Source organism: Myripristis murdjan, chromosome 23 (assembly GCF_902150065.1).
Source record: "Myripristis murdjan chromosome 23, fMyrMur1.1, whole genome shotgun sequence".
NCBI classification, from domain to species: domain Eukaryota; kingdom Metazoa; phylum Chordata; class Actinopteri; order Holocentriformes; family Holocentridae; genus Myripristis; species Myripristis murdjan.
In genome coordinates, this window is record NC_044002.1 from 28,025,879 (window position 1) to 28,039,764 (window position 13,886).

Consider the following 13,886-nt stretch of genomic DNA (forward strand, 5'->3'; position numbering starts at 1 on the left):
TTGTTTGAGCGTCAGGGTCTGGCGCCCCCCCAGGCCCTGGAGAAGAGCACCATGGCTCTGCCCAGAGGAATGTCTCGGACCAAGTCCTTTGGTGAGACTCACTTTAGTTTTTTGTTTTTATTTTGGTCATTTGTAGCATCAGCCAATCACAGTCCTTTGTTGAGTCACATGATAACAAACCACTTCATTGAACATTCTGTTTGTTACCATTATTTGAAGTTTTTACAGTTTGTGGCATGTATTTGTTTACATCTCCATGGTTACCGTGGCAGGCACCCCTGAGGACGACAGGATCTCCGCTCTGATTAGTGAAAATCGGTTTCCACGGAGCTCCTCGTTGACGGACAGCTTCATCCCGCCTCCTCCTCAGACAGCTCCGCCTCCCCCTCCCTCCTCCTCCTCCACCTCCTCGCTCTACCTCCTCGACTCCGGCCCTCCCCCCTCCTTTCTCCCCCCTCCGCCCCCGGCCAGAGGGGAGGCACTAAACCGCTCCAGCTTCAAGCCGGGGGCGGAGCCGAGGCTCCAGGAACTCTCTGATTCGCCGTCGAGGAGCCACGCCCACGCGGAGCGGCAGAGGAAAGCCAGATCCATGATCATCCTGCAGGACTCACCTGCACTGCAGCCCGATGCACACACACCTACACACACTCTGCACACCGCCACACACACCGCCACACACACACTGCACACCGCCACACACACCTCCACTCTCTCTCTCCACACTAGCGCCGCCCTCGGCCACTCCCCTCTGGCCCGCCGCCGAGGACGACCGATAGAAAACCCGTATGCTAATGTGGGCCAGCAGGCTCCGCCCAGCAAACCCCAGAGGAGGAAGTCGCCCCTGCTGAAGCAACTTCCTGTGGAGGAGCAGGGTATGAAGCCACGACCTCTCCCGACCCTCCATGCAGGCTCCGCCCCCTAATGCCTTTCACTTCAGATTAATCCCCTCACAAGATGAATCACTATGTTCTCCACTGGCCAATCAGGAGGCAGGATGCTCTTTGCAGGGGTCACATGACCGATGCTTTGCTTCCCCCTTTTGTAAAGTCCAAATGTTTGCCGTTAAATTGAGCGTTAACGCTTTCCTGTTATATCGCCAACAAAATAAGACACAGCACAGGAAACCGCACAGCTCGTCTCTTGTTATTGTCCTGTTTGAACTGGAAAGTAGATCCGGCCGGTAGAGTCTGCAGGAAGCTTCCACACAGTATCCTTGAGCCAGGGAGAAATGCTACTTTGCTGTGGAGGTGAATCAGGATATGCTTACAGTGTTGGGTTACTGCTACCGAAGGTCAGTTTGGATTAAACTACACGCACTACACACTCGCACTTATATATTAACCTGCAAGATGCCACACCTGCATAACCTGTGGGGGCAGTATACCATGAGCGACACAGGGCAACACTGAAGTTAAAATAAATAAAGAAAGCTAGTTACTAATGTAAAAAACAACACATCATAAACAGTCACAGGTAGCAGATGTTGGGGGGCAAACACCCTAACCCTAACCCTGGAATTCAGGAATGGGACTTTTTCTAGGCTGCAATAAGAGGAAACACACGAGCGCCTGTGCCTCCATGTGTCCAAGACTTTTCTTTGAGCAGTAAAACAACAGACTGACGGCGTCTGAGCTGTTCATCAGTCTTCAGAATAAACAGAGCTAACGTTGATGTTTTCCCTGCAGCCTCTGCCTTAACCCTGAACCTAACCCTTAACACTGAGGCCTAACCCTTAACCCGAACCCTGACCCTTAACCCGAACCCAAACCCTGACCCTTAACACTAAGACCTAACTCTTAACCCAAACCCTGACCCTTAACCCGAACCCGAACCCTGACCCTTAACCCAAACCCGAACCCTGACCCTGAACACTAAGGCCTAACTCTTAACCCAAACCCTGACCCTTAACCCTAACCCTTAACCCGAACCCGAACCCTGACCCTGAACACTAAGGCCTAACCCTTAACCCAAACCCTGACCCTTAACCCGAACCCAAACCCTGACCCTTAACACTAAGGCCTAACCCTTAACCCGAACCCGAACCCTGACCCTTAACCCGAACCCTGACCCTTAACACTAAGGCCTAACCCTTAACCCGAACCCTGACCCTTAACCCGAATCCTTAACCCGAACCCAAACCCTGACCCTTAACCCGAATCCTGACCCTTAACCCCAACCCGAATCCTGACCCTTAACCCAAACCCTAACCCTTAACCCGAACCCTGACCCTTAACCAGAACCCTTAACCCGAACCCGAACCCTGACCCTTAACCCGAATCCTTAACCCGAACCCAAACCCTGACCCTTAACCCGAATCCTGACCCTTAACCCGAACCCGAATCCTGACCCCCAACTCGAATCCTGACCTTTAACCCGAACCCTGACCCTTAACCAGAACCCTTAACCCGAACCCGAACCCTGACCCTTAACCCGAACTCTTAACCCGAACCCTAACCCTTAACCCTTAACCCGAACCTGAATCCTGACCCTTAACCCTAACCCTGACCCTTAACCCGAATCCTGACCCTTAACCCTAACCTTGACCCTTGACCCGAATCCTGACCCTTAACCCAAACCCTGACCCTTAACCCGAATCGTGACTCTTAACCCTAACCCTGACCCTTAACCCTAACCCTGACCCTTAACCCTAACCCTGACCCTTAACCCTAACCTTGACCCTTAACCCGAATCCTGACCCTTAACCCAAACACTGACTCTTAACCCGAACCCTGACTCTTTACCTGAACCCTGACCCTTAACCCGAATCCTGACCCTTAACCCAAACACTGACTCTTAACCCGAACCCTGACTCTTTACCTGAACCCTGACCCTTAACCCTGACCTGCGACAAACAGAAAAACCTAACCAGATCAGTTTGCCTGATGAACGTTTTCGAAAGCCGACCAGCCATGGCTTCATTTTCCCATTCTGTCCTGTATTTGTGTGTGTGTGTGTGTGTGTGTGTGTGTGTGTGTGTGGCCTGTGTGTTTGAACATGTTTCTGCCTTTGCCTGCAGCCAGCACAGCAGTAAAGTTTGAAGCTCTTCACTACATCTCAGCCTCAACGATGTTGTCAGCTGTCATCAACACTGACAAAAAGCTGTATTATAATCTCATCAGTCAGATTTCCATTCAGCTCAGTACAAGCAGCGTAAAATCCAAGATGTCATCTCCCTCTGTCGGCGCTCTGTGTTGCCACAATACTGACAAATCAGATGTTAGTTTAAAGTCTCCTTCCAGTCAAACTGTGTGTTTCTGTCTCATGTGTTATCTGGACTTGTTTTCACACTCCTCTGCTGAGGGTGGAGGTGTGTGTGTGAGATTCAGACGCCTTGCATATCATAGCAGCAGCTGTGCCTGGACCGCCGCTCCAAGACGACCAGACCAACAGGAAACAGCTGCTCAACATCAGCAACATCAGTGACGCCAAGAGATTCACTGAGAAAATATTGTTTTTCATGGTTAGATTATGAAGTATGGCTGGGGTGGGCAGGGCCTCTGATTAAAAAAAAAACTTGATCAGATTTTATTTTTAGGGTCTTTGTAAAAGACTGGAAGGAGACTTTAAAATCCTGTTTTTCTTGACATCAGCTCCATGGACACTTGTCCTTGTTGAAAGGTGCCATGAAGTAGCTGCTTGCAGCCCTGTCAGTCACACATTCACCTTAAAAAGTTTGGAGTGGAAACAGGAAGTAGGCAGTCTGTTCCGCCATTCTGCAGAAATGGCAATATTTATCAGATTATGCCATCAGCAGGATCTAAAAGAGATAAGCATAACCCATAATCCATCACAAAGGCATCAACACAGAAAACCTGACAAAACAGAAGAAAAGAAGCCTTTGTCCTGTTGGCTTGTGGGTAACGGCTCTGGCCCCGCCTCCCCGCTGCCAGCTGGTTCTGCAGAAGCTTCGCCTCTGGACGTTTTGTCCGACAGCAAAGCTTGTTAGAGAAGAACACCTCGACTCACCTAAACTGTCCTCTCCTTCTTCTTTTGATCCCAGGGGTTGTAATCAAAGACCAGGAAGTGTCCAAATCAGAGGGCGGAGCCGGCAGCCCCAGCAGGGCGGAGTTATACCAGCAGCAGGTTCTTTCTGAGCGCGCTCGGGTCCAGGGCCGTCGCTCATCTCTCTTCCTGTCTGTAGAGGGGGCGGGGTCAGAAAACCAGGCTCCGCCCCTGTTGACCCAGAGTCACTCCATGGATGACCTGGGGGAACTGCCCCCCCCCGCCCCGGTGCTGTCGCCCTCGCCGACGCCGCACACCTTCCTGCACCCGCTGACCGGGAAGCCTCTGGGTACGTCTGACTTCTGTCCGACCTTTGACCTCCTGCTGTCCTTGAGCTGACCCTGACCTTCTGTCATGTCTGTGCTTCTTTTCTTCTGACTCCTCCCCTCAGACCCCTCCTCCCCGCTCGCCCTGGCTCTCGCTGCACGAGAACGAGCGCTCACCGCGCGCACGCCGAGCCCCGAGCCTCGAATCAAACACGCCTCCGCAACGCCCACCCCCGCCGCCAGCCCCGAGGGCAGACACAAGCGCACCCCCATCACCACCCCCCAGAGCAGCCCGGAGCCGCGATCCAAGCGCACCACCCCGCAGACGAGCCCCGAGCAGCGAACCAAGCGCACCACTCCCCAAACGAGCCCCGAACTGAGACACAAACGCGTGACCCCGCCCCTTTTCCCTGACGGACAGGTGGAGCGCCCAGAGACAGAAGGAGGAGTGACATCACCTGCCGGTCCCTCCCCTGAGCGCTGGAGACCCTCCCCCTTGCCGGCGCTGGCCAGTGACGGCCAGTCGGCTCTGATTGACAGGCGGCGCAGCCTCACGGTCGGGAGCTCGGAGGAAGAGGGCGGGGCTTACACTGTGACCCTCCCCCCTGCTTTGCTGTCGTCCAGCGACGAGGAGACGAGGGAGGAGCTCCGCAGAATCGGCCTGGTGACTCCACCCCCTGCCTTCGCCTCCCCCCCCGCGCCCCCTCCCCCGTCCTCCCTCAGCCTGTTGCCGCGACGAGCGGGGGAGGGAGGGGGAGGGGAGGGGGGGCCGGACTCCCTGGGGACGAGAGGAGAGGAGGAGGAGGGAGGTGAGGACCGGCTCCGGGACAGCTCCTCCTCCCCCAGCTCGCTCCCCCCCTCCATCACTCTGGCCTCCCCTCCCGCCCCCTCCTCTCCCTCCTCCCCTCCCGCGCCCTCTCCCTCCGCCTCCTCCCCATCAGGCCTCAAGCCCCGTCTCCGCTCCCCCATTGGCCGAGGGCGCTCCGCGCTCAGAGACCCCCTGCTGAAGCAGTCGTCGGACAGCGAGCTCCTCCCCTCCGCCTCCTCCTCGCCCGCCTCCTCCTCGCCCGGCGGCCGGCAGCCGCGCTACTTGTTCCAGAGGAGGTCCAAGCTGTGGGGCGGGGACGAGCGGGGGGGCGAGGACAGGAGGGGCCTGAGTCCGGAGGAGGGGGGCCGTCCTGCCGCGCTCGGGGCGCAGGGGGCGGGGTCAGCGCTGGACCTGAGCGGGCGGTCGAGCTCGGCGCTGGAGCTGACCGGCCGGACGGGCTCCGGCTTGGATCTGGCCAATCGGCTGCAGCTGCTGAACAAGGACAGTCACTCTCTGGGGGAGGAGCCAAGTCCTCTCGACCCGGGCCGCAGGTCGCCGGTGGGCGGGGCAAGGTAAACGCTCTGACAGGAAATACTGTGTGTGTGTGTGTGTGTGTGTGTGTGTGTGTGTGTGTGTGTGTGTGTGTGTGTGTGTGTGAGTGTGAGGGGCCCGCAGTAAAGTGTTTTTGGCTGTAAACCTCTTGATGCAGTGTTGGGTTAAAATATAAAGTAATGCTAAAAGTGGGTTGTGATGGAAAACGAGGCTTTAACCCTCAAGGCTCTAACATGCTGTCTTCATGTGATGTCATGTGGGGCCCCGGGGCCTCATGGGGGCCAACCTGGGGGTCAGGAACATGGAGAAGATCGTGTTTATGTCAGGTTCCCTCGTTCCTCCGACACTGCGGGGACAGTTTTCTGTCTGAGACTCATGGAGACAAAGTCCTGGTCCCACTAAACACAGCACTCAAGGGTTCATGGTTCATGAGCACCGAGCCGAGGCCCTCTGACAGCACAGCAGCATTACAAGTAATATGAAAGAATAGTAACTCATGGCCAAACATGCACAGGGTTACCTGTCAGAGTGAGTCAACACCAGCAGAGCTTACCTGTGGCTGGGAAAACACCTGCTGTGACATCACTGGGTGGGTGTGGCCTGAAGGTTCAGTCCCTGGACGTTTCTGCATCATGTGTGTGTGTGTGTGTGTTGTAACAGTGTGTACCTGCTCTCTGTGTTGTTCCAGATGTGTGGAGGACGGTGGAGAGAGTAAATCGTAGGTTTCTATCTCCTGGTAAACATTCCCTGTTTTAGCTTCTAGCTGCCAGCTGGTGGTTTCCATCTCTAACCGCTGACTGACCTGCACCGTCATCGCACCTAACCACTGACACACACATTACATATATTAGATTACTACACACACCTCTGCATCCCTCTGAGGAGAGCGCCCTCCTCTGGCAGCCATGCCGGAGCTTCATTAAACTGATCATTTCATCACTGATCCATCTGACTGACTTTGTGTTTACAGCTGACCTCAGAGTCTGCTCAGCTAACATCACTGTCTTGCTGTTAATACGTCTCATTAGCATGCTAGCTAATGTAGCCAGCTATAGTTTTAGCATGTTAACTTGAACTCTGAGCCAGAAGTCAGACAAAATGTTGACCACGAAGCTTTACCCCAGTATAGAGCGCTGGACCCGCCACGTCTCCCTGTGGGGCGGGACGCCGTCATCCCTGCCGCCCTCTGTGGTTTTGATGCCGGTTTAAATGTTTTTATTGTCACATTTCTCTCAAATGAAACTGGATCCGTGCCGTTGGCCCAGTTTTCAAAAAAAAAAAAAAAAAACAAGTCTGAAAAATGTTAGTGGGACGGCCTGTCAGTCAGGGGGCGTAAAACAGCAGCAGCAGGTGTATAACAGGAGCAGGTGTGTGACAGCAGCAGGTGTGTGACAGCAGCAGGTGTGTGACAGCAGCAGGTGTGTAGCAGCAGCAGGTGTGTACCAGCAGCAGGTGTGTACCAGCAGCAGGTGTATGACAGCAGCAGGTGTGTAATAGCAGCAGGTGTGTGACAGCAGCAGGTGTGTAATAGCAGCAGGTGTGTGACAGCAGCAGGTGTGTAGCAGCAGCAGGTGTGTGACAGCAGCAGGTGTGTACCAGCAGCAGGTGTGTGACAGCAGCAGCAGGTGTGTGACAGCAGCAGGTGTGTGACAGCAGCAGCAGGTGCAGCCTCATTTTAACCCCCCGTCAGTTTCTGAAGACACATTCTCAGGTGAGTGGGCGGTCCTTCAGTCCGTCCTGGGTCACCTGTCTGTTTACACCTGTAATGCAATGTGGAACTGAACTGAGGAGGCGTCGCTGCTGTTTCCACCCGAACTCAGGGGTGTGAGCTCGTGCTGGGATGTTAAACCAGGTGAGGACAGGTGAGGACAGGTGAGGACAGCCTCTACAGCGCAGCAGGTGGGGCTAATCCCTTAGCTGTTAGCACGCTGGTTTTGTTCAGGTTGGAAAAACTGGCAGAAATAACAGTAACACACTTAGCCTGCTGGCTAGTTAGCTAGCTAACGCTGTGTTCAGGTTAACAGTAACACACTTAGCCTGCTGGCTAGTTAGCTAGCTACCAGTGTGTAGGTTTGTTTGCAGTAGAGACTTGGGCTAGAGACAAGATGTGTCATAAATCCCAAAAAGAAGTGGAAATACATCACGAAAACACTCTGCAGGCAGAATAACAGGTACTGGATACACAATCAGAGGAAATCTCCTCAGGACTCAGAGGACTAAAGCAGCTAAAAACAATAAGTGTTGTGTTTTTTTTTAAAGATATATATGAGATTCATGTTAGGTATAGGAGGGGCTGAACTGTATGTTCCTGTATATTCCAAAACAAACTGTGGTCTGAGGATGAAAAGGCATTTTTAATGTGCCAGTGACTAACAGACGAGATGCATCAGAACATCAGAACATGAAGCTGCTGGTCCACACACCTTCACAGCCTCCTCAGTGAAGCATTTACAAAATAAAGGTCCTGTGTTGGGAAGACGGTCAGATTTAATGACCCAGACAGGCAGTTGGAGAATAACCCCCCTGTTCTTACCCATCATTCCAAGCGTTCATCTCAGCTGTTTTCAAAGATATGAGCTGATGTTCTTCCTGTTCCTACTGACATAATGTTCACTGTGTTGCAGGTTGTTCTCCAGCCTGGGGGAGCTCCACACCATCTCCCAGAGGGGTTTTGGAGCAAGCTATACCGTCCGACCAGGAAGTCGCTACCCTGTCACCCGCCGAAGCCCCTCCCCCTCTCCTTCCCCTTGCACTGATAGGCCTATAGGGCTAGGCTCCTCCCCTGCGCCCTGCTCTGATAGGCCAGAACTTGGCCCGGGGCGTGGCCTAACCATCCTGAAGTCTTCTAGTCTTAGTCTCCCCTCAGAACCAAAGGAGGTTCGGTTTGTGATGCGAAGTGCCAGTGCTCGAACCCGATCCCGTTCCCCCTCGCCGTCGCCCCACGCCTCGCCCTGCCCCTCCCCCGTCCTCAGCGGGCCCCTGTTGGCCCTCCGACCCTGGAGGCAGCGGCCCCTCAACCTGTGGAGTAAATATGACGTGGGCGACTGGCTGGAGAGCGTGGGATTGGCCGAACATCGGCAGCGCTTCCAGGAACACGAGATCGAAGGTTCCCACCTCCCCGCCCTGACCAAGGAGGACTACGCCGAGCTGGGCGTCACCAGACTCGGACACCGCATCAACATCGAGCGGGCTCTCAGACAGCTGCTGGAGGGCTCCACTTGACCCCTCCCCCCGACCCCTGACCTCTAGAAAGCCCCGACTGTGACTTCACACCATCTTTTTGACTAGAATATCTTAGGAGTAACAGGATCCTTTTTACCGATGTGGAGCCCAACTCACTTTGACCAACCTCAGATGTTTGCTCATTGGCTCCTTGATCAACTTCATGTTGTGCAGCAAAAAAAAAAAAAAAAAAAAGATTGTACTGTGACCTCTGTGTACTCTCTAAGTCCAGTATGTATTTTGACCTCTTTTTGACCCGTGTTCATAGATTACACTGTTCATATTCCACAGATTTCAGAAAATCTGAAAGACATGAACTGGAACAGTCAGTTCCTTTTGGGCCTCGTCCCTTTTAGTTGTCACCACCAGGAGGCTCCAAAGTCTCTTTTCTGAAAGAAGGTCAACTGGTCAGTCAGTGATATTCAAGTTTCTAGGCCTTCCCCCCCTAGTGGTGATGACAGGGGGCAGCAACAATCCCAGAATCAAAATTCAATAATATCCCAGAATCACAAGTAGATATGGTGCAGCGTTTTCAGCCTGAAGATGTCTGCGATGCCACTCAATGACATCAAATCAATATAGTGGGTACGTTGTAAACACATCACAGCTTTACTTTACTTTGTTGTTATGAATCTTTAAATACACAGAACGTCACTTTTACGCTTAACAGAAATGTCAAATCTGTCAAAACATCTGATTTAAACCGTTAAATATCATAAACATCACATGTATGTTTTAAACAATTAAACATAAATGTAAAGTGTAAATTTGCACTTGAAAATCCTAACATGCTATGCTAACTAGATTGCCAAATACAATTAACATAACAGCTGCTGAGAGCGAGATTTTGCGAGATCATGTGGGCGTCTCCGGTTCTCCTGCAGCTGCAAGCGGCTCAGTGCTGCTTCAGCATCAGCGGAACACGGTGTGCTAAAGCGAACTGAGCTAAATGAATTCATGACATCCAGAGGTTGAAGAGAAGTTGATCAAAGAGCTGATCTGCCAAACGATTGGACTCTTATTTTCCTGAGGGGTTTGTGTTGTGTTGCGCCGCTTCCTGTCCCTGGATCAGCCAAGCGGACGCCCTGCGCTCCGGCGGCTCGGTCCAGGCAGATCTGCGAGCTCGGCGCTGTTCGCAGGACATTTCTCTGTCCTTTCAGAAAGTTATTGTGACTTAGCAATTTTTCAAATATCATTCATGAAACATTTGTGTTTATTTTGAGTTTATAACAATTTATCCTGATCATTTAGAATTTATGAATAACCAGTAATAATAACGTGGTGATGATTTTGAGTTTATAATAGCTTGGAGGTGATTTTTAGTTGCTCACGATTTGACAATGAATTGAATTCCACGGTTGCTCTGTGAATTCATGATGACTTGTCGATGAGTTGGAGTTTGTGGTCGCGTGCTGTGTTTCAGGGAGAGCTGCAGCCGTGCTCCAAATGGAAACCACTCTGGTTTCTAATCTGCCAATCGAGGGCTGACTGTACATGGTGCTATCTCTTTAAAGCCATTTGTACAGAACCCCCCCCACCCCACCCCCCAAACACACACACACACACACATACACACACACCTGCCATACACTGAAACCTTAAATCCCTACAATAATCTCACTCATTTTACACTGAAACCCTGAACCCCTCAGATAAACCCTCAAATCAATCATCGATCCGTGGCTCTTGACCAGAGGTTCTCAAGTGGTGGGTCGTGGTCCAGAGGCAGACCACAGGCTTGCAGTTCTGCTTTGTCTTGAGACTGAAAATAAAAAACAAACATTATTTGTTTTTTCTGCATTTCTGGTGAGCGAGACAAGCTTGGTGGATCCAGGCCCAAAATGTGACATGAAACATACTAAACCTGGTTTTACGTCCACTGAAGATACTAAACAAACCATGGCCAGCCTTTATTTCAAGTCTTGAAAAAGGGCGTTTTGAAGGCATGAATTAATCTAGTTGATGCTGCAATTAGGGAAGTGAACAAATATGAAAAACTCTAAATTTCCCAGTTTTCAAGAATTTCCCGATTTGGGATCAATAAAGTGCATCTATCGATCATTCTTAAACATTTACTGATGAAAAGTAAAATGACTGAATGTCATCCAACATTTAGCATTTATTTTATTTCTTCATTCATGGCAGTGATTGTAGGTATTAAGTGTTTTTTATGCATTGATTTTAAAAAATAATTTTATTTTTTTTCATGTAGAAGTTTTTTTCTAAATGTTTTTGGTTCCAATGTCACATCCCAAGTTGCAACAGCTTTTTATTCCACTGGGTTGTCAGCCGTCATTGCACCTTCTTGTTTATTTTCTATTTTAAAAGTACATGAAAATATTAGACTTTTCCTTTTACTAAATCAAAGTGAATGGTTCCTCAGTCAGACTTTAAGCAGTGATGGCTTCAGGCTCTGTTCTAAACTGCAGGAAAACTACACATCTGCTGCAACGCAAAGTTTTGCTGAGAGAATTTAATATTTTTATTGTGTTCTGAAATAATACAAAACTCCACATCAGAAAACGACAGTATGTCATTAGAGAACGGTGCACGGTCAATCTAAACTGCTAGACGAGGTCAGATCTGAAATTCATCGTCTCGTCTCTGGCTCGTAACAACCCCTGGTGTTTCTAGTTAGCCGACTGTGGAACAACACACCACCGGTGTTGCCTGACGACAGTTGTTTCCGTGGCGATGGTACAGTGTAGCCGCCACCAAAACCAGCGGCAGTGTAAAGCTCCTCTGTGGACCCTGAGGCTCCACCGCTTGAGAACCACTGATCCAGACCTGCCGGGTTAAAGCCAGGAACCACCAGGAACCACCAGGAACCACCAGGAACAGGCCATATACAGAGGGCCTCCCTGCCATATAACATGCAGTTTGTTGGAGGCCATATTCGGAGGCCATGCAGTGCAATGTGGCGTTCAGGTCTGGGTAAGAGCGCCCTCTGTAGGGAAGAAGTAGTGACTGCCCAGAGCAGAGCACAGAGGTATAGAATATATAGTCTATGTACAGCACCACAGACTATATAGTCTATATCATATATATTATGTATATAGTATATATACCATAGTAGACTATAAAGTTTCTATAGTAATATTTTGGTGGACTATACGGTCTGTGTAGTCTTCAGTAAACAGAACGTTCATGTCCGCAAACACACGCCAGACACTTCCTGCTGCTTCTGGATGCCAAATGGAAACCATCAGGGGAGTCGAAGCAGGCCAATAAAGAGAGACAAAAAAAAACAAAAAAACAAAAAGCAAACTGAGCAGAGAAATCAATCAAAGATGAACCGGAGGAATAAAACAGAACAGCAGGAAATCTGCTCTGACGATCGCAAAGCGAACATTTAACCAGGACTCAAACATTTTGATGTGACGGTGCCGCTGACAGCGTGCAGTCGCATTAAACTTTCTAGATTCAACTGAAGTCCAAAAAAGAAAAGAATGTTCAGTGAAGCAAAAAGCTTTTATCAGGATGCCTGCTCTCTCCTGGACTTTGCTTTCCAGGTTTCTTTTGTCACGGCAGAAATGTCAGTGAAGTTCCTCTGTCGGTTCCCCAAAGATGGCTGCCAGATGGCCCGTTAGAAACTGTAGAACTCCCTACACAGTGGCAGTTCTACTCGGTTCTGTTTCTATGGTTAACAAGCACAGATCAGCTAAAGGAGACACAGCTAAGCTAGCTTGATTCCTCTCATCCGTCAGCGGACGTTAGTTTCCTCTTCAGCAAACTAACCGTTTCCTGATGTTCCTCTTCAAAAAACTCAAATTCTGTCTGGAACGTTGCAGAACGCGAAGACACCGGCAGAAACAGGCGGACGGTGTGTGTGTGTGCGCGAGGTGTGTGTGAGGTGTGTGTTTGCAGGTCGTGGCGTACAGTCTTTATAGTTTCTATTATCACAGTGGACAGCAGGGGGCAGCGTGGAGTTTTCAGCAGCGTGTCGGCCACAGCGTCACCATGGAAATCAGGTTGCATGTAGAGGGCTGACAGCGAGGTCACAACGTGACCTTTAACCTCCGACCTTTGACCTCAGGTCCCCATCAGGGATTCCTCTGTATGCTAACGTAGACGTGAGGTCACTCGCCTGTTCCAAGATTTCTCAGCCAATCAGGAAAATATTACCAGCAAGCCTGCTCAGATCTGCCCAGTGATATGGTGAAGTGAGGTCAGCGGTATCCCTCCGCCAGGAAAAGTAGTTCCTCCTTTCCCTTATATGTACCCCCGCGCATCTGTCCGAGCTTCAGACCCTCCAGACCAACATGGCCGCCAGGCAGGTCGCAGTTTCAGGGGACAGGGAGAGAGGCTGTAAATATCGTCATGGAAACGAGCCCTATGTCACGTGAGGAGAAATGATGCCTTTGCCATGGTAACACCTCAGCTCTTCACTGATTGGCTGAGAATTCTGGCTCTTATCTGTGTGTTGAAATCTTCCTCCTTTACTTCTAATATTATAATTATGGTTATGATTATCCTTTCTAGCTTCCTCTTTTTACAGTGCGTTTGTAGTTTTTCTGGAGTGAGTGGTGTGTGTACTTGTAGTTTTTTTCTTCCCTTTTCTAAAAGAGCACACATGACAACTGATGTGGTTGCCGTGGCGATCGCAGAGCTCTGAAACGGATGTAATCTTTATAATAAACCATCATTTACTACAAAGTTATTGGGCCTGGAACATGAGTTTTCCTTCACACACACACACACACACACACACACACACACACACACACACACACACACACACACACACACACACACAGTTTCCCTCTGGCTGTTTATGATCAGGTTCAGGGCATCCAGGGCCAAAACACCAACAGCAGCAAGTAGAGTTAATCAGCAACCAGACAGGCAGAGAGAGAGACAGAGAGAGAGACAGACAGGCAGACAGACAAGCAGAGAGATGATGAAACACTTGAGGGTAAACACCCAAAGTGTTCAGACGGTTCCCCAGGTGTACCCGCAGAATGCAGAACTTTGGGGAACGTCTTGGTAACTGAGAGAACATTTGGGTACTTTGTGGAACAATCAGAACAACAGAC

The 13,886-nt window shown here is 50.5% G+C and overlaps 1 protein-coding gene across 1 annotated transcript in view; it reads left to right on the forward strand.

Annotated features, from left to right (window-relative positions):
* The window catches only part of shank3b (SH3 and multiple ankyrin repeat domains 3b), a 39,295-nt gene extending 25,785 nt beyond the window's left edge, over positions 1-13,510 (forward strand). The window contains exons 20-24 of the mRNA XM_030046063.1: positions 1-91; positions 273-872; positions 4,001-4,291; positions 4,394-5,648; positions 8,253-13,510. The exon at positions 1-91 is cut by the window's left edge and continues 3 nt beyond it. Of these exons, the coding sequence (XP_029901923.1) occupies positions 1-91; positions 273-872; positions 4,001-4,291; positions 4,394-5,648; positions 8,253-8,850 (2,835 nt within the window). The 3' untranslated portion in view covers positions 8,851-13,510. The remainder of the gene's footprint in view (positions 92-272; positions 873-4,000; positions 4,292-4,393; positions 5,649-8,252) is intronic.
* The last annotated feature ends 376 nt before the right edge of the window (positions 13,511-13,886 follow it).